The following is a 24,037-nucleotide window of genomic DNA, read 5'->3' on the forward strand; positions in this document are numbered from 1 at the left end:
CTTTAAATTATTTAACTTGGGTCAAACGTTTCCGGTAGCTTTCCACAAGCTTCCCACAACAAGTTGGGTGAATTTTGGCCCATTCCTCCTGACAGAGCTGTGTAACTGAGTCAGGTTTATAGGCCTCCTTGCTCGCACACCGTTTTTCAGTTCTGCCCACACATTTCTACGGGATTGAGGTCAGGTTGCTTTGGATGGCTACTCCAATACCTTGACTTTGTCCTTAACATTTTGCCACAACGTTGACGTATGCTGGGGTCATTGTCCATTTGGAAGACCCATTTGCGACCAAGCTTTAACTTCCTGACTGATGTCTTGAGATGTTGCTTCAAATATCCACATATTCTCCATCCTCATGAAGCCATCTATTTTGTGAAGTACACCAGTTGTTAACAAGAAATGTGTGGAGTGGTTGAAAAACAAGTTCTAATGACTCCAACCTAAGTGTATGTAAACTTCCGACTTCAACTCTGTGTTCTGGTGGGATGAAATGTCTACTGGAAGATTCTATTACATGCAAACTCTCCCATTGTTCCCCAAAGTCTTGTCTGCAGTTCTACGACTTTAAAGGCAAAAAAGGCGGGGGGGAATTCATTTTTTTTTTTTCCCCCCCAACAATTTTCTAAAATTTTTCCAAAAAAAACCCCCATTTTTTCCCCCAAACTATGGGCCAAAAAAAAAGGGGAGGGCTTTTCATTTAACCCCAAGGAAACCCTTCCCCATTTGGTTTTTTTTTTTCCCTCCCCCAAAAAAAAAAAAAAAACCCCCCAAGGTTGGGGCCCTTTTTTTTTTTTTTTTTCTCCCGGGGAAAAAACATTGGGGGGCCCCTTTTTCCCTGTAAAAACCCCCCAAGTTTGGGGCTGGTTTCGGGTTTTTTAAAACTCTTGGTTTTAAAAATTTTGGGCCTATTTTTAAATTTTTTTTTTGCCAATTGGGGGAATAGGAAGCTCCTAAAAGACAAAAAGGCTTTCCTCCCCTTCCCTCATACGGGTATGCCAAACTCTTTGCCACCTTCCTCCAGCCTCCCCTCCAATCCCCAATGTCTAATGTTTCTAGACTCTATTAAGCTTGTGCTGTGCCCAAGGTCATGGATCAGAATTAATAGAGTATTACACAGCACCACAGCTTATAGAGTCTAGAAACATTAGACATTGGAGGATTGGAGGGGAGGCTGGAGGAAGGTGGCAAAGAGGGGCATACACCGTATGAGGGAAGGGGAGGAAAGCCTTTTTGTCTTTTAAGGAGCCTCTATTCCATGGCAAATTAATAAGCMATTACAAAGATTACACGACAGCAAACAATGTTAGGAGGGCAATGTCGGGAGCCACTGGGGTGAGGAACATGGAAGGTCTGGTAATGAGCTCTGCCATAGTGATTGGTGAAATTATGATTGTGAAAATGATTCCCGCCTTTTATGCTTTAAGTCGTAGAACTGCAGACAAAGACTTTGGGGAAACAATGGGAGAGTTTGCATGTAATAGAATCTTCCAGTAGACATTTCATCCCACCAGAACACAGAGTTGAAGTCGGAAGTTTACATACACTTAGGTTGGAGTCATTAGAACTTGTTTTTCAACCACTCCACACATTTCTTGTTAACAACTGGTGTACTTCACAAAATAGATGGCTTCATGAGGATGGAGAATATGTGGATATATTGAAGCAACATCTCAAGACATCAGTCAGGAAGTTAAAGCTTGGTCGCAAATGGGTCTTCCAAATGGACAATGACCCCAAGCATACGTCCAACGTTGTGGCAAAATGGCTTAAGGACAACAAAGTCAAGGTATTGGAGTAGCCATCACAAAGCCCTGACCTCAATCCCGTAGAAAATTTGTGGGCAGAACTGAAAAAGCGTGTGCGAGCAAGGAGGCCTATAAACCTGACTCAGTTACACTAGCTCTGTCAGGAGGAATGGGCCAAAATTCACCCAACTTGTTGTGGGAAGCTTGTGGAAAGCTACCGGAAACGTTTGACCCAAGTTAAATAATTTAAAGCCAATGCTACCAAATACTACTTGAGTGTATGTAAACTTCTGACCCACTGGGAATGTGATGAAAGAAATAAAAGCCGAAATAAATGATTCTTTCTGCTGTTATTCTGACATTTCACATTCTTAAAATAAAGTGGTGATCCTAACTGACCTAAGACAGGGAATTTTTACTAGGATTAAATGTCAGGAATTGTGAAAAACTGAGTTTAAATGTATTTGGCCAAGGTGTAACTTCCGACTTCAACTATATTACGCACGGATCGGGGACTCTTCCATACACTTTGGTCAAGAAATATTATGTTTCATGTAGCGTGGAGTGGTCAGAATGTGTAATACATTTTCATGTGAATACAAACAACTCCATTGTTCTAAAAGTTGTATGTTCAAGAAAAAAATATTTGCCCTTACCACCATACATGTATTAAATGTAAAACTACTCATTAAATATAATTTGTCACTATTTCCTCTTTAAATTGAGAAAAAAAACAAATCCATTAATTTGCTGTTTTACCATTCATTGTGAGAGAGGGAAATCACAGGCAGCTGGGGGGCAATATAAATATGAGCTGCYAAGGAGTAAGGAAACCACCTCATCTCTAACCACTACTCCTCTATCCTCCAGAGAACTATCAGTACACTGTGCTGGAGTCCTTGCCTGTGGCATCCGTGGTGGCCAGGGTCAAGGCTGTGGATGCAGACATAGGCCCCAATGCAGAGATGGAGTATAGGATCATGGAGGACGGACCTGGGTTGTTCAACATCACTACAGATGAGGACACGCAAGAGGGTGTCATAACCCTTCAAAAGGTAAACATGCAGAGATTTTGTATCTGTCCAAAAATTGTTTTTCTATGGAGCTCATACATTGAGATGGACAATGTTTTTTTTTTTTACGCATGCAACACTTCTGACTTTGTCCGTCAAAAGTTGAAGTCAATCTTTTGGCGGACAAAAACGGATAGTGACGAATGCATATTTTTCATCCGTTTCCATCGATCTCTGTCTGGCCATGGCCTTGCACTGTTCAAAGATGATGACTCACTCTGAGAATGTGATGGGATGCAGAGTTGTGTAATATTAATGCTTTGATGTCTAGCTTCAATTGCATTATAAGCATGCTTTTTTTTCAGTTGACCAAATATAATGGCTTTTATTTTATAGCCTATCGCACTCATAGACTTTACTTTCTTTTTACTTAGTGGTCGAAATGTAATATTACTGCTATGTCAATAGTTTATTTGCTTGTAGGCTATTTTAGTGTTTTTTTAAGGTTTAAAAAKATATCCCCAGGCCACTCAAGAATTTGATAATGGCCGCCATGAGACTTTGTAGGTGTGAGAGCTATTGTTGGCCCCAAGCCGGTTGTCACAGGGTTCAATCTGATATTTTGTTTGTTTTCACCATCACCAGTCATAGACGAGAACCACAGAGTGGAAAGTCATACAGACAATAAACACAGACAATAAATGTGTCACATCAATGTCCTTTATTATAAGGGCTACAACTGTGAGTCAATAAGTCAAAAATATGACAATATATCTTCTAAACACTCACAAATGCCTCTCAACGTGATGTGTTGCCTTTTCTTGCAATCAATAGCTTGCTTTCACACTACACAGTATGTCAATATAAAAATGTCTGGATAAAATATGTATTTGTGAGAGTCTGATTATGTGCAAGGTTGGATAGGGTTGTTGTATTTCTTCAATATACTGGTGTACCACGAGGCCATGTTGGCATGTGCGATGCGCATACAAATACAGTATCTTTACGGCTTTGCCCTCCCCATTTATAGCAAATGTGGCCAGTGCTTATAAACTAGCCAATCAGGACATGCTTTACCTTAAATGGAAAGTCACTCTGTCGATATCTGGAATCTGGCTGACCTATACTCTCAAGCTACAGTTTAAATCTGAAGTTTACATACACCTTGGCMAAATACATTTAAACTCAGTTTTTCACAATTCCTGACATTTAATCCTAGTAAAAATTCCCTGTCTTAGGTCAGTTAGGATCACCACTTTATTTTAAGAATGTGAAATGTCAGAATAATTGTAGAGAGAATGATTTATTTCAGCTTTTATTTCTTTCATCACATTCCCCGTGGGTCAGAAGATTACATACACTCAATTAGTATTTGGTAGCATTGCCTTTAAATTTGTTTAACTTGGGTCAAACGTTTTGGGTAGCCTTCCACAAGCTTCCCACAATAAGTTGGGTGAATTTTGGCCCATTTCTCCTGACAGAGCTGTTGTAACTGAGTCAGGTTTGTAGGCCTCCTTGCTCGCACACACTTTTTCAGTTCCGCCCACAAATTTTCTATAGGATTGAGGTCAGGGCTTTGTGATGGCCACTCCAATATCTTGACTTTGTTGTCCTTAAGCCATTTTGCCACAACTTTGGAAGTATGTTTGGGGTCACTGTCCATTTGGAAGACCCATTTGCGACCAAGCTTTAACTTCCTGTCTGATGTCTTGAGATGTTGCTTCAATATCTCCACATCATTTTCCTACCTCATGATGCCATCTATTTTGTGAAGTGCACCAGTCCCTCCTGCAGCAAAGTACCCCCACAACATGATGTTGCCACCCACGTGCTTCATGAATGGGATGGTGTTCTTCGGCTTTTCCCAACAAACATAATGATGGTCATTATGGCCAAATAGTTCTGTTTTTGTTTTCATCAGACTAGAGGACATTTCTTCAAAAAGTTCGATCTTTGTCCCCATGTGCATTTGCAAACCATAGTCTCGCTTTTTTATGGCGGTTTTGGAGCAGTGGCTTCATCCTTGCTGAGCGGCCTTTCAGGTTATGTCGATACAGGACTCGTTTTGCTGTGGATATAGATACATTTGTAGCTGTTTCCTCTAGMATCTTCACAAGGTCCTTTGCTGTTGTTCTGGGATTTATTTGCACTTTTCACACCAAAGTACATTCATCTCTAGGAGACAGAACTGAGCTCCTTCCTGAGTGGTATGACAGCTGCGTGGTCCCATGGTGTTTATACTTGCGTACTATTGTTTGTACAGATGAACATGGTACCTTCAGGCGTTTGGAAATTGCTCCCAAGGATGAACCAGACTTGTGGAGGTCTACAATTTTTTGTCTGAGGTCTTGGCTGATTCCTTTAGATTTTTCCATGATGTCAAGCAAAGAGGTAGGCCTTGAAATACGTCCACAGGTACACCTCCTATTGACTCAAATGATGTCAATTAGCCTATCAGAAGCTTCTAAAGCCATGACATCAATTTCTGGAATTTTCCAAGCTATTTAAAGGCACAGTCAACTTAGTGTATGTAAACTTCTGACCCACTGGAATTGTGATACAGTGAATTATAAGTGAAATCTGTAAACAATTGTTGGAAAAATGACTTGTGGCATGCACAAAGTAGATGTCCTAACCGACTTGCCTAAACTAYAGTTTGTTAACAAGAAATGTGTGGAGTGGTTGAAAAATGAGTTTTAACGACTCCAACCTAAGTGTATGTAAACTTCTGACTTCAACTGTATGTTTTTTTTTATTAATATGAAATAGCTTTTCCTTTTCTTCCTTTTAATGTATATTTGTCTCTCTTTATTGGTCTTACTTGTTCAGCCGTTAGACTTTGAGACCAAGAACAGCTTTAATGTGCGAATYGAAGCCACCAATCGGAACATCGACCCTGCGTTTGTGCACCTGGGTTCGTTCAGCGACACAACGTCGGTCAAGGTGATGGTGGAGGACGTGAACGAGTCGCCTGTGTTCTCAACGCAGCTCAGCAGGATGGTGGTYTCTGAGGATGCCAGAGTTGGCACCTTTATCGGGAGAGTCGCCGCGCACGATCCGGACTCCTCCAACAGTGCCATCAGGTAGAGCCCATCTCTCCAGTTATTACACACCATCACAGCCAATCTCTCGGTTGTCCCAGCCAATTTATGAAGTGGCACCTGTTTCCTAAAACAACTATACCCAGCTTGGCCCTATTCAACATAGTAGTGAATTCCAAGTCMTTTCAACAGTTTTTTTCAACATGTTGCTACACCGTCAGGTTGACAGGAGGTCCAAACGCCTTTAGAGTAGGACTGTAAATACACGTTCACCTTCTCACATCTCAGTAGCGACACATTTAAGCACCATCTACACAACACACTTAAACCACTGACACCATGAGTTCTATACTCCCTCTGTGACTGTGTGACACGCACTAAAGCCAGATGGTGTTGTGGTTTTCGAGGGAATGCAACATTTGCAAAAGTGAAATGTCATCAACAAGTGAAGGGCAATCCCCCAGAAGGGTCAACAGTCKGTACCAGCTACATGGCTTTTTTTTGTTATATATTTTTTTCCATGGCAACCACTCATAAACGCAATCTGCCCCATGTCACTTATGAGACTCCCTCCCATTATGTATTATTTGAAAATTAAAAGTGTTGTGTGGTGGTATTCATGCTAGGACCCTTAGGATTGTTAATCAGAAAATCGAATTACTCAGCCATTGTGAGTGTGGCGGCTCTCAGCGTCTTTAATAACCTGGCATAAAATGGCCCTACTAATGGTAACATTTAAATTATTGTGGAACTAAAGCAACCAATTATATTGAGTAAAATTACATTGAATAATTCCCTTTGGATTTAGGCTTATTGAAGTTGTAATTTTGCCCAGAAATATGAGCTGCTGTATAGGAATGGATAGTGTTTGTTCTGTGTTCACAGTCAACTCATCTCAGTCTAACTTCTATCTTTAAAAAACAGTTCTCGTCAAAATCTAAAAGTWAAAAGTTGATGTATAGATCTCTCATTCATAGTTCAACATGATTGTTTTAGCTAGCATTATAAATGGATAATAAAACTACATAATTCCACATGTTGACAGCTCAGTAATGGTCTGTACCAATGGACTGAATCCAAAAGCACTCTTAAATTGTTCATTTGGCACGTTTTGACGGTACAAAGTTCTTATTCGTCCAAAAGTGTTTCAGAGATACAGTTAATAATTTAAAATCAATAAGAACTTTCTACAAAAGGAAAATACCTCATCATAGCTATGTCTGTCTGTCTGACTTACTGACTGTGGATCGGTGTGTCTGTCTCCAGGTACTCCATAGATAGAAACACAGACCTGGAGCGTTTCTTCAATGTGGATGCTCTGAGTGGGGTCATCAGTACTGCCAAGCCCCTGGACCGAGAGGTCAACTCTGTCCACAACCTCACCATACTCGCCATGGAGAGTCGTAAGAGCACACACACGCAGCTTTCCACATCAGGCCTCAAAGTCAGACTAGTCAGGGTTTTATAAAGGCCCTGCATAAAGTATTGTAGTCCCTTCTGCGATGGAGCCAAATGTTAATTCTGACCTATAGCAGTCACTGCGACCTCTGGTTCTCCGTGAGTCATGGCGTGTGTGAGGAGCGAGCTGCTGACTAAGGGCAGGCGCAGGCGATGGTAAATCCGCTAGTGAACTATGCTAATGTGAGGAGAGGTGCCGTGATGCCTTTGACTCATCCCTCCACGGCTTCAAGGACAAAGGCGCTCGTTCATCCCCCCTTGCCCACTGCCCACGCAGACACAATGGACAGGAATCATCTCACAAGCTCCATTAAACAACATACTAGTTACTCTACTAAGTAACTATAATCAGTATGAGTTTAAAACCACAATGAAGATAAAATGTACATCAAATTGTCATTGTATCAGTCAATGCACAAATAGTCACAAAACCAAACAATCTAACAATCTTCATCACTCATGTAAATGCATTGTGATTCAAGCACAAATATAAGCCTAACACGAATGATTCCTTGTTACTCTCAATAGAGTAACACACAGTAAACATTAATAATAACTGTGCAAATTGTCTGAACAGCCCTTCACTGAGGAGACATTGGCCTCTGACACACAGTCAGACTTCTATTCTCTTTACAGTGGAAAGCAGCAGCTATAGAATCAGATGTCCAGGCAGTCTCTCTCAGAGCCCAGGATGCCTTATTACGCTTTTTAGAGTAAAATGGGCTTTTTGTAACAAAAGAGGGGAGAGAAGCACTTCTTCATGCATTTGAGCCGCGGTCGGATGGCGCCCACATTTCATCCGCGCGCAGACTTTGCTCTGAAGACGCCAATGACAACAAGTCTGTGCCCCGGGGTGCCACGCGTCCTTTTTATTACCAAATCAGCCGCCCCCAAATGTCAGCYAACACGTCATCTCTGCTGTCAGTGTGGCTGCCGACGCCAGGCTAAATCATTGTCCCATCCAGGCTTTCAGAAGCCAGCCTTTTATTCAGTGCTGCATTTGTGTCAGTACAGGATGGCCAGTGCTACTACACAGTCACTTAGGCTGTGTCTGAAATGGCACCCTATATTCTATATACTACACTACTTTTGACCAGAGGTGGACTCTATCAGTGGAGGCTCCTCAGAGGAGGAAGGGGAGGACCATCCTCCTCAGTAAATTTCCAAAGTTATCCTTTTAAGATAAAACTATATTTAATATATTCACGTCACTTGTCATGACTTGCCCTTTGTGGAGGATCATAGGCGCCCCCTCGCTCTCTCTCCACAGTTTTATGACGGTCATAAATACCTCCATGAAAACGCTCTCTCCGACTCTCGGAGAGAGTCGTTAAATTCCTTTGTTACCACAGAGAGAGGTTGCGGTACGGTAACATCAAAAAGGTTGAATAATTAAACAGTATGTCTTTAATCCAAACATTTGGAATGGTCCGTGGGTATTTAAAGAACAATCCTGTTGAATCTATTAATAATTTGCAATGTAACTAAGGACAGTAGAACAGCATAACTGTATCTCTGAATGTGCATAATTCTCAGTGATCAGATTCACATTCAAATGTTGGGGAACTGACATGATTAAATATGAAACTATTTGTGAGAAGATGTAATGTGATGTTAGCCTTCAAAATTTGAGTTTTTTTTTCTTCATATGAAGTCTTAACCAAGTGAGTGGCCACGCTCATGTGAGATCAGACATTACGAAAAAAGGAGGGAAGCCCCCTCCCCCCTAGAGACTTTTCATTTCAGTATGTAGTAATCAATGTGTAACCTATTCTGTTTGTGTTTATGTAATTCTGTGTGATTATTTAGTTAGTAATTAAATAATTGAGCCACTTTGTATATCGCTGATTCATGATTTATGCCAGGGTTCGTGCAGGTATCCAAGGATTTTGCGACATTCAGAATGAGGCCGTAACGGTCGTCGTATGGAGAAGGTGTGGACCAAAACACAGCGTGGGAAGTGTTCATGATTATTTATTTAAAAAAACTATGAACACTGAGACAAAATAACAAAATGTAACAACACGAAACAGTTCTGTCTGGTGAAGACACAAAAACAGAAAACAACTACCCACAAATACAGGTGGGAAAAGGCAACCTAAGTATGGTTCTCAACCAGAGACAACGATAGACAGCTGCCTCTGATTGAGAACCACACCCGCCAAACACACAGAAATTTGAATCATAGAAAATGGAACATAGAATGCCCACCCAAATCACACCCTGACCAAACCAAAATAGAGACATAAAAAGCTCTCTACGGTCAGGGCGTGACAGAGGCTAATAGAAGATAAACAATTAATGACCAATGTCAGATATATTTATATCTAAGAGTTAATTTGAAAACGCTAACTCTGTAAATAAACTTTTTCCCCAAGATTGCTGATGAGTTGATTGTTACAGGAGTAATTTAATCATCGTAATAATCAATTTGATAAAGCAATCGTCAACATTAATGATAGTCCAAAGACACGTACACCAAATAATTGATTAGAACACTGTTCTGCAATTAAGGTCTACAGTAGACTTAACAGCACTCTGTAGGGTAGCACCATGGTGTAGCCAGAGGACAACTAGTTTCTGTCCTCCTCTGGATACATTGACTTCAGTACAAAACCTAGGAGGATCTTGGTTCTCACGCCCTTTCATAGACTTAGACAGTAATTATGACAACTTCCTGAGGAGATCCTCCAACCTATTAGAGCTCTTGCGGCATGAATTGACATGTCCACCCAATCAAATAATTTGAAAATGAATCTAGGACTGAAAGCATAAGCTACAGCTAGCTAGCAGAGCATAAAATGTGGTGAGTAGTTGACTCAGAGAGAGACAGACAATAGTTGAAGAAATTAATTTGTTCAAAACTGTTAACAAATGAAGGTGAAGCAAGAGAGAGAGAGCTATATTTCAGTGATTTTTTGGTCACTTTCCCATTCACTTACTTAGCTATCAAATGCAGCTAGCTAGTTTAGCCTACTCAAACACCCAGCTCAAACAGAAAGGGATGCCATGTTAGCTAGCTGGCTATTGCTATACAACACTGGAACTTTTCCAAGTCAAGGTAAGCTTTTAGTTTTATAAATGTATTGCCACCGTGGTCTGCCGGTGTAACTGCTAAACTGTTTGTTGACTGTACTGCATGATTGTAGCGGGTTTACTAATGCGTTACTTCTAGTAGCTATATGTTGCATTGAGCATCCAATATGCTGTAATAGAAAAAAGGTCATGCTCATACATTTTTGGGGGGTCTTCCCTCATCTTCAACGATACTGACCGCCACTGCTCTAGATAGTGCACTATAAAGGGTATAGGATGCAATGTCGTACGCATCCCTAGCCATTTTCACCTAAGCTGTAGCTCCACTCCAATCGTAATTAGCTGCCTGATCATGTTGGCTGATCCCCACCAGAGCAACTAAGGATGCCAGCTGATGGTGAATGCCTTGGATATGTCATTAGAATGGGCACTTTTGGCCGCATTTTGCTCATTTCGCTCAACCTTTGTGATGAATTAAAAAAACATGAAAAAGATTGATAGTAGGGTAAGTGGATGAAGGTTAACAAAGTTAAGTCAGTTAAGTACTGAAGGAAACCAGCTATGATTATAAAATCTTGTTCTCGCTCTCTCCTGTCTGTCTACTTCTCTCYCTCCCTCTTTTTCAGAGGATCCAACAAAGATTGGAAAAGGTTTTGTGGCCATCACAGTGCTGGACATCAATGACAACGCTCCGGTGTTTGCCATCGCGTATGAGACCCTCCTATGTGAGAATGCAGCTCCTGGACAGGTGAGAAACTGGAGATACATTATCTGATGGGGAAGTAAATTATTGGTACTGCATTCACCAGCCTGATTCAGTTCACATTCAGATGTACCCACTGCTTATTTGCTCTTAAGCATCCCATTAGATGAGAACTTTTAACATTTAAGATATTGCCTCACCCACACTCACTGTTTGATTCCCATTAGCAACCTGAGAAACAAATGTAAATAAATCTGCATCAGCCTCAGACTGTGTATCATCCCTTTTCAAAGCTTGAGGTCAAATCGAGGGAGACACATTTGTCAGATCCACATTTTTAGATCAAATTGCAAGCATTGTTGGTGTTTGTATCCTTCATTAGAGATGTTAGTCATTTCTGCTGCAGCTGCTAGCTGAATAATGAAAGTGTTTGAATTTGCCAGTGGCTTGGCTCTACAATGATATCACACACTAAAATGATATTTCATGCCGGGGCAGAGTGGGTGTCTGCCCGGGTCTGATTTCTCATTCGTTGTGTGTGTCTATGTGTGTGCATGCGTGTATAATTAGAGGATCAGTGTAGTGGGCACTAGAGAAAAAATGAATCACAACATGATGTAAACAAAACGGAAAGGCTGGAATTTATATTGGCCTCAATGTTGCTAAATTACTTGTGCTTCGGCGATGCCGATTCATCTACTCCTGGCATTTGGAAAATAGCATCAGAGGGGGAGGGGGAAGAGAGAATGTAAAACTGAATAAGTACAATTGCTCAAAATGATGCATTGATTTGAGAATTGCTATTCGGCTCTTTTAAATAGAGGTGAAGTCGTAAGTTTACATACACTTAGGTTGGAGTCGTTAAAAGTTGTTGTTCAACCACTCCACAAATTTGTTGTTAACTATAGTTTAGTTTTGGCAAGTCGGTTAGGACATCTGCTTTGTGGATGACACAAATCATTTTTCCAACAATTGTTTACATACACTAGGTCAGAAGTTTACATACACTAAGTTGACGGTGCCTTTAAACAGCTTGGAAAATTCCAGAAAATGATGTCATGTAGCCTATCAGAAGCTTCTAAAGCCATGACATCATTTTCTGGAATTTTCCAAGCTATTTTTGGCACAGTCAACTTAGTGTATGTAAACTTCTGACCCACTGGAATTGTGATACAGTGAAATATAAGTGAAATAATCTGTCTGTAAACAATTGTTGCAAAAATGACTTGTGTCATGTCGATATAGGACTCGTTTTACTGTGGATATAGATACATTTGTACCTGTTTCCTCCAGCATCTTCACAAGGTCCTTTGCTGTTCTGGGATTGATTTGCACTTTTCGCACCAAAGTATTTTCATCTCTAGGAGACAGAACGCATCTCCTTCCTGAGCGGTATGACGGCTGCGTGGTCCCATGGTGTTAATACTTGCGTACTATTGTTTGAAATACATCCACAGAAACACCTCCAATTGACTCAAATGATGTCAATTAGCCTATCAGAAGCTTCTAAAGCCATCATTTGAGTCAATTGGAGGTGTACCTGTGGATGTATTTCAAGGCCTACCTTCAAACTCAGTGCCTCTTTGCTTGACATCATGGGAAAATCAAAAGAAATCAGTCAAGACCAAAAAGACCAAAAAGAGGACAGACATTTTTCACAGCACAAGTAGGATGCAAGTAGCATGCACAAGCCAACCTAACTAACCTAGAACCAACCTAAATAACCTAGAAAAAACTACCTCAGATGACAGTCCTATAACATGTTACACAATAAATCTATGTTTTGTTCAAAAAATGTGCATATTTTAGCTATAAATCAGTTTTACATTACTGCTACCATCATAGCTACAGTCAGAAATCGCACGGGAGTAGCCAGAGAAAATACAGACACCAACGTCAACTACTAATTACACATCATAAAACATTTCAGAAAAATATATGGTGGATAGCTAATGAAAGAGAAAGATCTTGTGAATAGAGCCAATATTTCCGATTTTTGAAGTGTTTTACAGCGAAAACACAATATATCGTCATATTAGCTTACTACAATAGCTAGCACACAGCAGCATTGATTCTAGTCAAACGGTAGCATAGCACAGTTCGACAGATATATGAAAAAGCATCCCAAATTGGGTCCTTATCTTTGTTGATCTTCCATCAGAATGTTCTCCAAGGGGTCCTTTGTTCAGAAACGTCTTTATTTCGATCCAGAACGAACAATTTCCCTCTTGAATTAGCAAGCACACTGGCAGTGCGACGCTAACCTCTCCATCTTGAAAAAWTTWTTGCGTCGCATCACGTCTAAAGTCCAGAATACATTTCAATAATATAATTAAAATATATTGAAATAACATACTTTAGGATGATATTGTGACATGTATCAAATAAAATCGAAGCCAGAGATCATATTCACCTTTAACGAGTGTTTTCCAGGAGCCGAGTCCAGGTCCTACTTCGCGCCCAGAAAAAAAAATAAAGTGCGCACACCTCACTCCAAGAGGTTGTGTTCAATCCCAGGACGAGATAATCAAGTCATTTCTGCTCTCACTTCCGCATGACACCCAGAGGAAGGCGTATGACGTGTTTCTASAGTCCTAAGTGACATGCCCTTTTATAGACAAGGTCTTGAAGAGCGACATCGATTTTGGAAATCTCACTTCCGGATAGGAAATGGCCTGTAAAAATAGTTCTGTTCCACTTAGAGAAATAATTAAAACGGTTTTGGAAACTAGAGACTGTTTTCTATCCAATAGTAATAATAATATGCATATTGTAAGAGCAAAAATTGATTAAGAGGCCGTTTGAAAATTTGCATATATTTTCCMGTTTTTCAATACGCCCCCTGCAGCCATAACAAGTTAACTGTTAGTGTGTAGGGGGCGCTATTTTCACTTTGGGAAAAAATCGTGCCCAATTTAAACGGCCTCGTACTCTATTCTAGATTGTACAATATGCATATTATTATTACTATTGGATAGAAAACACTCTCAAGTTTCTAAAACTATTTGAATTATATCTGTGAGTGAAACAGAACTCATTTGGCAGCAAACTTCCAGACAGGAAGTGAAAAATCTGAAAACGATGCTAGGCAGGGCCTGCCTATTGAATTGCTTTATATTTATGGATTTGCATGCACTGCATACGCCTTCCACTRGATGTCAACAGGCAGTAGAAGGTGGAATGGGGTGTCTAGCTTGATCTGTGGTCGAACAAGAGCTCTTGGAATGACGTGACCACAATTTCCTTTCTCTACCTAGGCGCGGGAAGGACCTTCCTATTGTCTTTTGATAAGCGTTCGGTATACACGGCTAATATCTCCGGCTTTGTTTTTATTTGATACATATTAGAAAAACATCATAAAGTAGGTTTTTTCAACCGAGTTTCATCAGTTTATTTAACGTTTAATGGGTCTTTTGGAGTTTTCCGTTCTATGCGTCGAGAGGAGATGGACATGTTCGCGCCACATGGCTAGCTAAGGTTGCTAATTCGACAGGAGAGAAGGACATTCTAAAACCAAACAACGATTTATTCTGGACCTAGGACTCCTTGTACAAGATTCTGATGGAAGGTCAGCAAAAGTAAGAACCATTTATGATGTTATTTCGTATTTCTGTGGAAAATGTAGAGTCCTATTTTCCGCCCTTTTTGCGGGCGCTGTCTCGCTATAACGTAAGCTGTTTGTTATGGTMAAGTTATTTTTAAAAATCTAACACAGCGGTTGCATTAAGAACTAGTGTATCTTTCATTTGCTGTCCAACATGTATTTTTKAGTAAAGTTCATGATGAGTTCTTTGGTCAGATTAGGTGAGTGTCCAAAATATCTCCAGAGATTCTGGTGAATCGATACTACATATTCACAATGTATAACCACGGTTTGCAGCTCAAAATATGCACATTTTCGAACAAAACATAAGTGTATTGTATAACCTGATGTTATAGGACTGTCATCTGATGAAGTTGGTCAAGGTTAGTGATTAATTTGATATCTTTTGCTGTTTTTTTGCGATCGCTACCTTTTGCTGCTGATAAATGCATTTGTGTGTTTGGCTATTGTGGTAAGCTAATATAATGCTATATTGTGTTTTCGCTGTAAAACACTTAAAAAATCTGAAATATTGGCTGGATTCACAAGATGTTTATCTTTCATTTGCTGTACACCATGTATTTTTCATAAACGTTTTATGATGAGTATTTAGTTATTTCACGTTGCTCTCTGTAATTATTCTGGCTGCTTCGGTGCTATTTGTGATTGTAGCTGCAATGTAAAACTAAGATTTATACCTCAAATATGCACATTTTTCGAACAAATGTAACAATGTATTGTGTAACATGTTATAAGACTGTCATCTGATGAAGTTGTTTCTTGGTTAGTGACTATGCGGTGGATAAATAGCGTTGTGTGTTTGGCTATTGTGGTGAGCTAACATAAATATATATTGTGTTTTCGCTGTAAAACATTTTAAAAATCGGACATGTTGCCTGGATTCACAAGATGTGTATCTTTCATTTGCTGTATTGGACTTGTTAATGTGTGGAAGTTAAATATTTCCCAAAAATATTTTTTGAATTTTGCGCTCTGCGAAGGCAGCGGAATGTTGTGGGTGTTCCGCTAGCGGAACCCCGGGGGGAGAAAGGTTAAACAATTTAAAGGCAATGCTACCAAATACTAATTGAGTGTATGTAAACTTCTGACCCATGGAGAATGTGATGAAAGAAATAAAAGCTGAAATAAGTCATTCTCTCTACTATTATTCTGATATTTCACATTCTTAAAATTAAGTGGTGATCCTAACTGACCAAATACAGGGAATTTTTATTTGGATTAAATGTCAGGAATTGTGAAAAACTGAGTTTAAATGTATTTGGCTAAGGTGTATGTAAACTTCCGACTTCAACTGTAGGAGTTGACGTTGGTTAATTCAATTTCCCAGTTGTTGCCTATTTTTGGATGCCTTCTCAAACAGCAGCAATTGAATATGCATTCGCACATCAAGTCCTTTCTTGAGTTGGGCTCGGGGATGAAACAACCTTTGAACGTCTGAGTTTTTGCGGTCGAGTATGCATGACTATGTATTTATCCCACATCTGTTATGGGGTGATGATGTTAGGGATAATATAGGATGAATCACAATAATTGTTTTCTAAAATAATATTTGCTTGCCAATAATGTAATTTTTGTAATGGCAATCCTAGTTATAGGTAACAATCCTTCACATGAACTGCCTACATTATTACGCATATTATTCGTTAATTGAGGAAATTAAGATATGCAAGATTTTTTTTATATATACTGTATATTTTTTAATAACTATAAAAACTGCCGTTCAAAAGTTTGGGGTCACTTAGAAATGTCCTTGTTTTTGAAGGAAAAGCACGTTTGTCCATTAAAATAACATCAAATTGATCAGAAATACAGTGTAGACATTGTTAATTTTGTAAATGACTATTGTAGCTGGAAACGGATGATTTTTTATGGAATATCTACCTAGCAGTACAGAGGCCCCTTATCAGCAACCATCACTCCTGTGTTCCAACGGCACGTTGTGTTAGCTAATCTAAGTTGATCATTTTAAAAGGCTAATTGATCATTAGAAAACCCTTTTGCAATGATCTAAACACAGCTGAAAAYCTTTGTGCTGATTAAAGAAGCAATAAAACTGGCCTTCTTTCGACTAGTTGAGTATCTGGAGCATCAGCATTTGTGGGTTCGATTACAGGCTCAAAAGGGCCACAAACAAAGGCATTTCTTCTGAAACTCATCAGTCTATTCTTGTTCTGAGAAATTAAGGCTATTCCATGCGAGAAATTGCCAAGAAACTGAAGATCTCGTACAACGCTGTGTACTACTCCCTTCACAGAACAGCCCAAACTGGCTCTAACCAGAGAGAAAGAAGAGTGGGAGGCACCGGTGCACAACTGAGCAAGAGGACAAGCACATTAGAGTGTCTAGTTTGAGAAACAGACGCCTCTCAAGTCCTCAACTGGCAGCTTCATTAAATAGTACTTGCAAAACACCAGTCTCAACATCAACAGTGAAGAGGCAACTCCAGGATGCTGGCCATCTAGGCAGAGTTCCTCTGTCCAGTGTCTGTGTTCTTTTTCCCATATTAATATTTTGTTTTTATTGGTCAGTCTGGAATATGGCTTTTTCTTTGCAACTCTGCCTAGAAGGTCAGCATCCTCTACACTCATGACTTTGAGACTGGTGTTTTCTTTTAAAAACAAGGACATTTCTAAGTGACCCCAGACTTTTGAACGGTAGTGTATATTATTACAAAATAATATATGGGGGATTGGAAAGGATGCAGAAAATTACATTGATGAAAGCTATATTCTATCTGATGTATTAAAATTGATCTACCCCCTAAAAAAAGTTCCCTCGGTCAAGCAGAATTTGAGACACAGATTCAACCACAAAGACAAGGGAAGTTTTTCAATGCCTCTCAAAGAAGGGCACCTATTGGTAGATGGGTAGAGAAAAATTTGACATTGACTATCCCTTAGAACATGGTGAAGTTTTTAATTACACAAAGATAGAGGCGTCCTTTATAACTCAGATGCCAGAGAGGAAAGAAACCGCTCAGGGATTTCACTATGAGGCAAATTATGACTTTAAAACAGTTACAGAGTTTAATGGCTGTGGTAGGAGAAAACAGAGGATGGATCAACATTGTAATTACGCCACAATACTAACCTAATTAAGTGAAAAGGCAGCCTATACATAATAAAAAAATTACAAAACAAGCATCGTGTTTGCAACAAGGCTCTAAAGTAATGCTGCAAAAAAATTWAGCAAAGCAATTAACTCTACCAATGATCAACTACCAACTTGAAAGAGCTTGAAGATTTTTGAAAAGAATAACGGGCAAATGTTGCTCTTAGAGACTTACCCAGAAAGACTCTTTAACGGCTGCTAAAGCTGATTCTCCAAAGTATTGACTTAGGGGTGTGAGTATTATGTCAATTAAATATTTCTGTATTGAATTTTCAATAAACTTGCAAACATTTCTAAAAACTTGTTTTCACTTTGTCATTATGGGTGAGAATGTTTTTCATTATGTTTTGAATTCAGGCTATGACACAACAAAATGTGGAATAATCAAAGGGGTATGGATACTTTCTGAAGGCACTGTATCCAAATCAATCAAACATATTTTTTTAAACTGCAAGATATTCAGAAGCAAGGACATGGACACTGGTGGCCTCTTGTGCCTCATGTCTACTGTTCAACAGCACACTAATCAGACAGGACACAGCCATGGCATGAGAAAGTCATAGAAACCAGAATGAGCCTCAGCAGTGTGGATGAATGATTACTCAGCCGAACCATACTGCTTACTGTGAGACACCAGGGTCCTTCAGGTGTGGCTGAGAGCCCTGGGGTGTAAAGGCTCTGCTGCTGCTGAGATGGCTATATATTATGCCTGAGATGCCTCTCTACTGCCAGACAGCCAATTGGCTGTACATCCACCTTAACCTCACAGGTGCACACTCTTATTATAGAGCTGAGGTCCATGGAAAGCAAGATTGCTGTTTAAAGAAAACTGTTTTAGGAAATGGTATATCCGTTTTTTGAGGAGGTGTTTGATATACGTCTGGAGTTGAAGTGTTGGATTGTTGTCTTTGTGGTTGTAGCCAGGGTTGGGTAGGTTACTTTCTAAATGTAATACGTTACAGTTACTATTTACCTGTCCCAAACTGTAGTCCGTAACATAACTTTTGGATTACCCAAACTCAGTAACGTAATGTGATTACCTTCAGTTACATTTGGATAACTTTCCCCTTAAGAACCACTAGAAGAAGACAAAAACGATCCATCAAACATATTTAGTGCGTCGTCATAGTGGTCTCTAACTTGTGGTCAGACTCGCTGAGGTGGAACAAACTTAAACTTGCCRCCTTTTTTTCAGCCCTGAATTGAATGTCATTGACAAAACAGAAAGGCGTAATAATGTTTATTTTTGCTAATATCCTTTCTGAATGAAAAACTAATCTAAGAAATAATCATCACATTTTTAAAGCATTTGTATTCTGATTATTTTTTGGTCGCACATTTTTTTATTCTCACGCCACAAAGAATTAAAAGAATGGTGCCGGAGTGTATGGCTGCCGTTTTACGGGTTCCTAACCAAATGTGCTATTTTCTGTATTTTTTACGCATTGTTTGTAACTTATTTTGTACATAATGTTGATGCTACTGTCTCTTATGACCAAAAAGAGCTTCTGGATGTCAGAAAAGCGATTACTCACCTCGAACTGGACGAAATTTCTTCTTTAATGAGTCTGACACGAAGGATATAATGCTGCTCCCAGATAAGACCCAAATCCCCATCATTTGCATAAAGAAAATAAGGAAATTCAGGGGGCGGAAATCATGGTGCCTTGTGAGAATTAGTCTGCGAATGGGTAACCAGCCTTTACAATCAGTTCTACTGGGCAACATGCAATCACTGGAGAATAAACTGGATGAGCTCCGTTTAAGACTATCCTACCAATGGGACATTACAAACTGTAATAGCTTATGTTTCCTCCGAGTCGTGGCTGAACGACGACGCGTATAATATACAGTCGGCTGGGTTTTCCGTGCATTGGCAGGACAGAACAGCTGCGTCCGATAAGGCGAGGGGTGGGGGTGTAAGTCTATTTGTCAATATCACCTGGTCACGATGTCTCGAGTTATTGCTCACCTGAGGTAGAGTACCTCATTATAAGCTGTAGACCACACTATCTACCAAGTGACTTTTCATCTATATTTTTCATAGCTGTCTATTTACCAGCACAAACCGATTCTAGCACTAAGACCACACTCAATGAGCTGTATTAGGCCATAAGCAAACAAGAAAATGCTCATCCAGAAGTGGCGCTTCAACCAGTGTGTCACATGTGCAACCAGATGGAAAAAAACTCTAGACCACCTTTACCCTTCACACAGAGACGTGTACAAAGCTCTCCCTCGCCCTCCATTTGGAAAATCTGACAATAATTATAACCTTCTGATTCCTGCGTACAACCAAAAACTAAAGCAGGAAGTACCAGTGACTAGCTCAGTACGGAAGTGGTCAGATGACGCGGATGCTACGCTACAGGACTGATTTGCTAGCACAGACTGGAATATTTCCCGGGATTCATTCAATGACATTGAGGAGTATACTACCTGAGTCACCGGCTTCATCAATAAGTGCATCGACGACGCCGTCCCCACAGTGACCGTACGTACATATCCCAACCAGAATCCATGGATTACAGGCAACATACACACCGAGCCAAAGAGCTGCCACTTTCAAGGAGCAGGACACTAATCCGGACGCTTATAAAAAATCCTGCTATGCCCTCAAACAAACAATCAACAGGCAAAGCAGCAATACAGGACTAAGATTAAATCACACTAAACCGGCTCTGATGCTCGTCGGATGTGGCAGGGCTTGCAAACTATTACGGACTACAAAGGGAAACCCAGCCGTGAGCTGCCCAGTGACGCGATCCTACCAGACGGGCTAAATGCCTTTAATGCTCGCTTCGAGGCAAGCAACACTGAAGCATGCATCAGATCACCAGCTGTGTGATCACGATCTCCGTAGCCGATGTGAGCAAGACCTTAAAACAGGTCCACATTCACAAGGCCGCGGGGCAAGACGGATTTCCAAGACGTGTACTCAGAGCATGCGCGGACCAACTGGCAAGTGGCAAGCAGACCACCATATTCCCTGTGCCCATAGCACAGGACAACAACCTCTCCCTCAATGTGAGCAAGACAAAGGAGATGATTGTGGACTACAGGAAAAGGAGGGTCAAACATGCCCCCATTCACATTCATGTGGCTGTAGTGCAGCGGGTCGATCGTTTAAAGTTCCTTGGTGTCCAAAGCACCAACAAACTATCATGGTCCAAACACACCAAGAAAGTCATGAACAGGGCATGAAGAGACTCAAGAGACTGAAAAGATTTGGCATGGGTCCTCAGATCCTCAAAAAGATTTACAACTGCACAAACGAGAGCACCCTGACCGCTTGCATCACTGCCTGGTATAGCAACAGCTCGGCATCCGACCATAATGCACTACAGAGGGTAGTGGATACAGCCCAGTACATCAATAAGCCCTGCCATTCAGGACCTATATACTAGGCGGTGTCAGAGGAAGGCCCAAACAATTGTAAAATACACCAGTCACCCAAGCCATAGACTGTTCTCTCTGATACCTTACGGCAAGCGGTCCCGGAGCGCCAACTCTAGGTCCAAAAGGCTCCTTAACAGCTTCTACCCCCAAGCCATGAGATATAAAATGTCCCCTCATACTATTTGCATTGACACCCCCCTTTGTTTTTACACTGCTGAGACTCGCTGTTTATTATCTATGAATAGTCACTTTACCTCTACCTAAATGTACGAATTACCTCAACTAACCTCTACCCCCGCACGTTGACTCGATACCGGTTCCCCCTGTATATAGCCTCGTTGTTGTTATTTATTGTGTTCCTTATCATTTTAATTGTTTTACATTAGTTTATTTATTAAATATTTTCTTAACTCCATTGTTGGTTAAGGGCTTGTAAGTAAGCATTTCACGGTAAGTTCTTCCTTCACCTGTTGTATTCGGCGCATGTGACAAATCAAATTTGATTTGACAAAGGCGGCATAACCTTGGTGAGAAATTATTATTGTCTTGGTTGAGGTGTTGGAAATTATTACTTTGTTTTATTGAGATGTTGTATTATACTGTAGAGCACAGGTGTGAAACTCAATGGAGGGCCGAGTGTCTGCGGGTTTTCGCTTCTCCCTTGTCCTTGATGAATTAAACTCCCCACACCTGGTTGCCTCGGGCTTAATTGAAAGGAAAAAACTCAAACCTGCAGACAATAGCCCTCCATGGAATGAGTTTGACACCCCTGCTGAAGAGCATTCCATTTCTGTCCATGCCTTTTGAAAATCTGTCTTAATAAGACACTGCTTTTTAAAATGTTAATAGAGAGCTCTCTGCTGCCCTTTAACCTAGCCTATACATCACATGCATTTGGCCTTGTCACATCATGATACACGGGGAAATTGCTAAGCCTTTACGTGCCATCACCCTCCTTACTTGTTCTCATACACTACAGTGTTGTGTTAGAAGCAAACCTAGGGCCGTATACATAAAGTGTCTCAGAGTAGGGGTGCTGATCTAGGATCAGGTCCCCCCTGTTCCATATAATCTTATTCATTCTGATCTGAAAGGCAAACCCTAGATCAGCACTCCTACTCAAGTTTTGAATACAGGCCCAAAGCTTAAATTCATTTTCCTTCAAATACTTTACTTGATTGAGCTTGCCTGGCAAGATGGGACCAATTGAATGTTCCAACCCCTATCCATCTGGCTCTCCAGGCAGGCTAAATTAAATGCTCATTTTAAAACGAAATCTAATGTTATCGCTTTTTTTCAGATGTTAATGCAGCTGCAGTGAAATGCTTATGTTTCTAGCTCCAACAGTGCAGTAATACCTAACTATACAAAACAATACACACATTTCAAAAATAAAAAGGAATGAATAGAAAGGAATTAAGAAATATCCGAACGAGCAATGTCCGGACTAAATACATACTATGTACTTTATATTATGGTGTTCATAGACATTATGGACAGTATATGAATAGGAAATATGTGTACAGCTGTAGTTAAATAGGATGAGCTTTGACTAGAATACAGTATACAGTATACTGTACATATGAAGTGGGTAAAACAGTAAGTAAACACTATGGCAGAAGACATTCAAAAGAAAACTAATACTCTTTGAACCCAGGTCTGGTCAAAGAATGGCCTGCCTTTGGTGCCCTCCCTAACTCCTGTAGAATGGCCAGCCCAATGTTTCACGGTTGACCTATTGAAACACATGTATCACACGTGTTCTCCAGATAGAACTTGAAGTTCAGACGCTCCGTCTTGTTTTTGAGTGGTTACTGCCTGTGGCATTATGCAAATATACACCTAAAAAAAAAAAAAGGGGAAAAGGTTGACATTTGAACACTATTTGAATAACAAGGAGCAGTCAAGCCGTGTATTTGCTGTCAGGATGGGTGGACATCGTGGCTGTACAAGGCAAGACAGAGCCTTCCTACATTCTAATTAACATGTTTTTCTCTGTACGTCCACCCTTGGGGATGGAACAGCAAAGAGCACACAAACAAACTCCTATAGACTCTATCTGCACATCTCCTTCCCAACAACTTAGTGTTTAGTTAAAAACCCACAGCCGCCCACTGGAAGAAATTATAAAGTTTGCCAGTAGTTCGGGCACCATGGCTCTTTAGCGCAGATTAGCCGGAAGCCTGGTGGTTGGAATAACCTGCCATCGTTCAGGCTTAATTAGGGGCGGTCTCATGGCACTAGCTCGCTCCAGAGACGCCACTTGTTACGGATCATCGGTGCGTCTGTCTACTACCATAATATTAATTGATATTACGATGGAGTGGAGGGGAAAAGCAGGGAGGTCACACGCTTCTAATCATTTCCATCACTGTTACATACATGAGTGGACTTTCTTGGCATTCCACTGCCCCCAATCTTCCAACCTGCGCYAAATACACAGTCCCACCAAGCATCCCCTGACTTTACAGTGTGTTCATTTTAGTTTTCTGTTGGGTTCCTGTATAGACTGAAGAATGAAAACTAACAGAAGTTACACATAGCTACCATAGTGAGCTGGCAATTTTTTTTATGATTACTTAAATCTGTTGTTCATAAGTGTAAATATTTATGGTTATTTTCTAAGGATCTTAGCTATTAACATATTAAGTGTGTCTTCTTCTTCTTCCAATTAGCAGTTCATTATAGATATTTATTTCAGGTGAGAGTCGGGAACAACAAATGTAATTGAAGGTAGGAGTCGGAAACAACAATGGCATGGCACATGTTTCGGTAGAGAGAGAAACAGGGACTGAGTTTAGTCTATTTTTATTAATTTTTTACCTTTATTCTATACTTTCACTGAATAACAAGACCCAGGTGTCTTTTTCAAATGAGGCGTGCAATATACAGAAATACACATATTAAAGGCAAAATACACACAATAA

General features: G+C 40.3%; 1 protein-coding gene across 1 annotated transcript in view; it reads left to right on the forward strand.

Annotated features, from left to right (window-relative positions):
- Positions 1 to 24,037, forward strand: part of LOC139022491 (cadherin-7-like) — a 123,307-nt gene that overhangs the window by 90,436 nt on the left and 8,834 nt on the right. Inside the window, exons 5-8 of the mRNA XM_070446819.1 lie at positions 2,616 to 2,800; positions 5,588 to 5,841; positions 7,066 to 7,202; positions 10,920 to 11,041. Of these exons, the coding sequence (XP_070302920.1) occupies positions 2,616 to 2,800; positions 5,588 to 5,841; positions 7,066 to 7,202; positions 10,920 to 11,041 (698 nt within the window). The remainder of the gene's footprint in view (positions 1 to 2,615; positions 2,801 to 5,587; positions 5,842 to 7,065; positions 7,203 to 10,919; positions 11,042 to 24,037) is intronic.

The sequence above is a fragment of the Salvelinus sp. IW2-2015 genome, linkage group LG14 (assembly GCF_002910315.2).
Source record: "Salvelinus sp. IW2-2015 linkage group LG14, ASM291031v2, whole genome shotgun sequence".
NCBI classification, from domain to species: Eukaryota; Metazoa; Chordata; class Actinopteri; order Salmoniformes; family Salmonidae; genus Salvelinus; species Salvelinus sp. IW2-2015.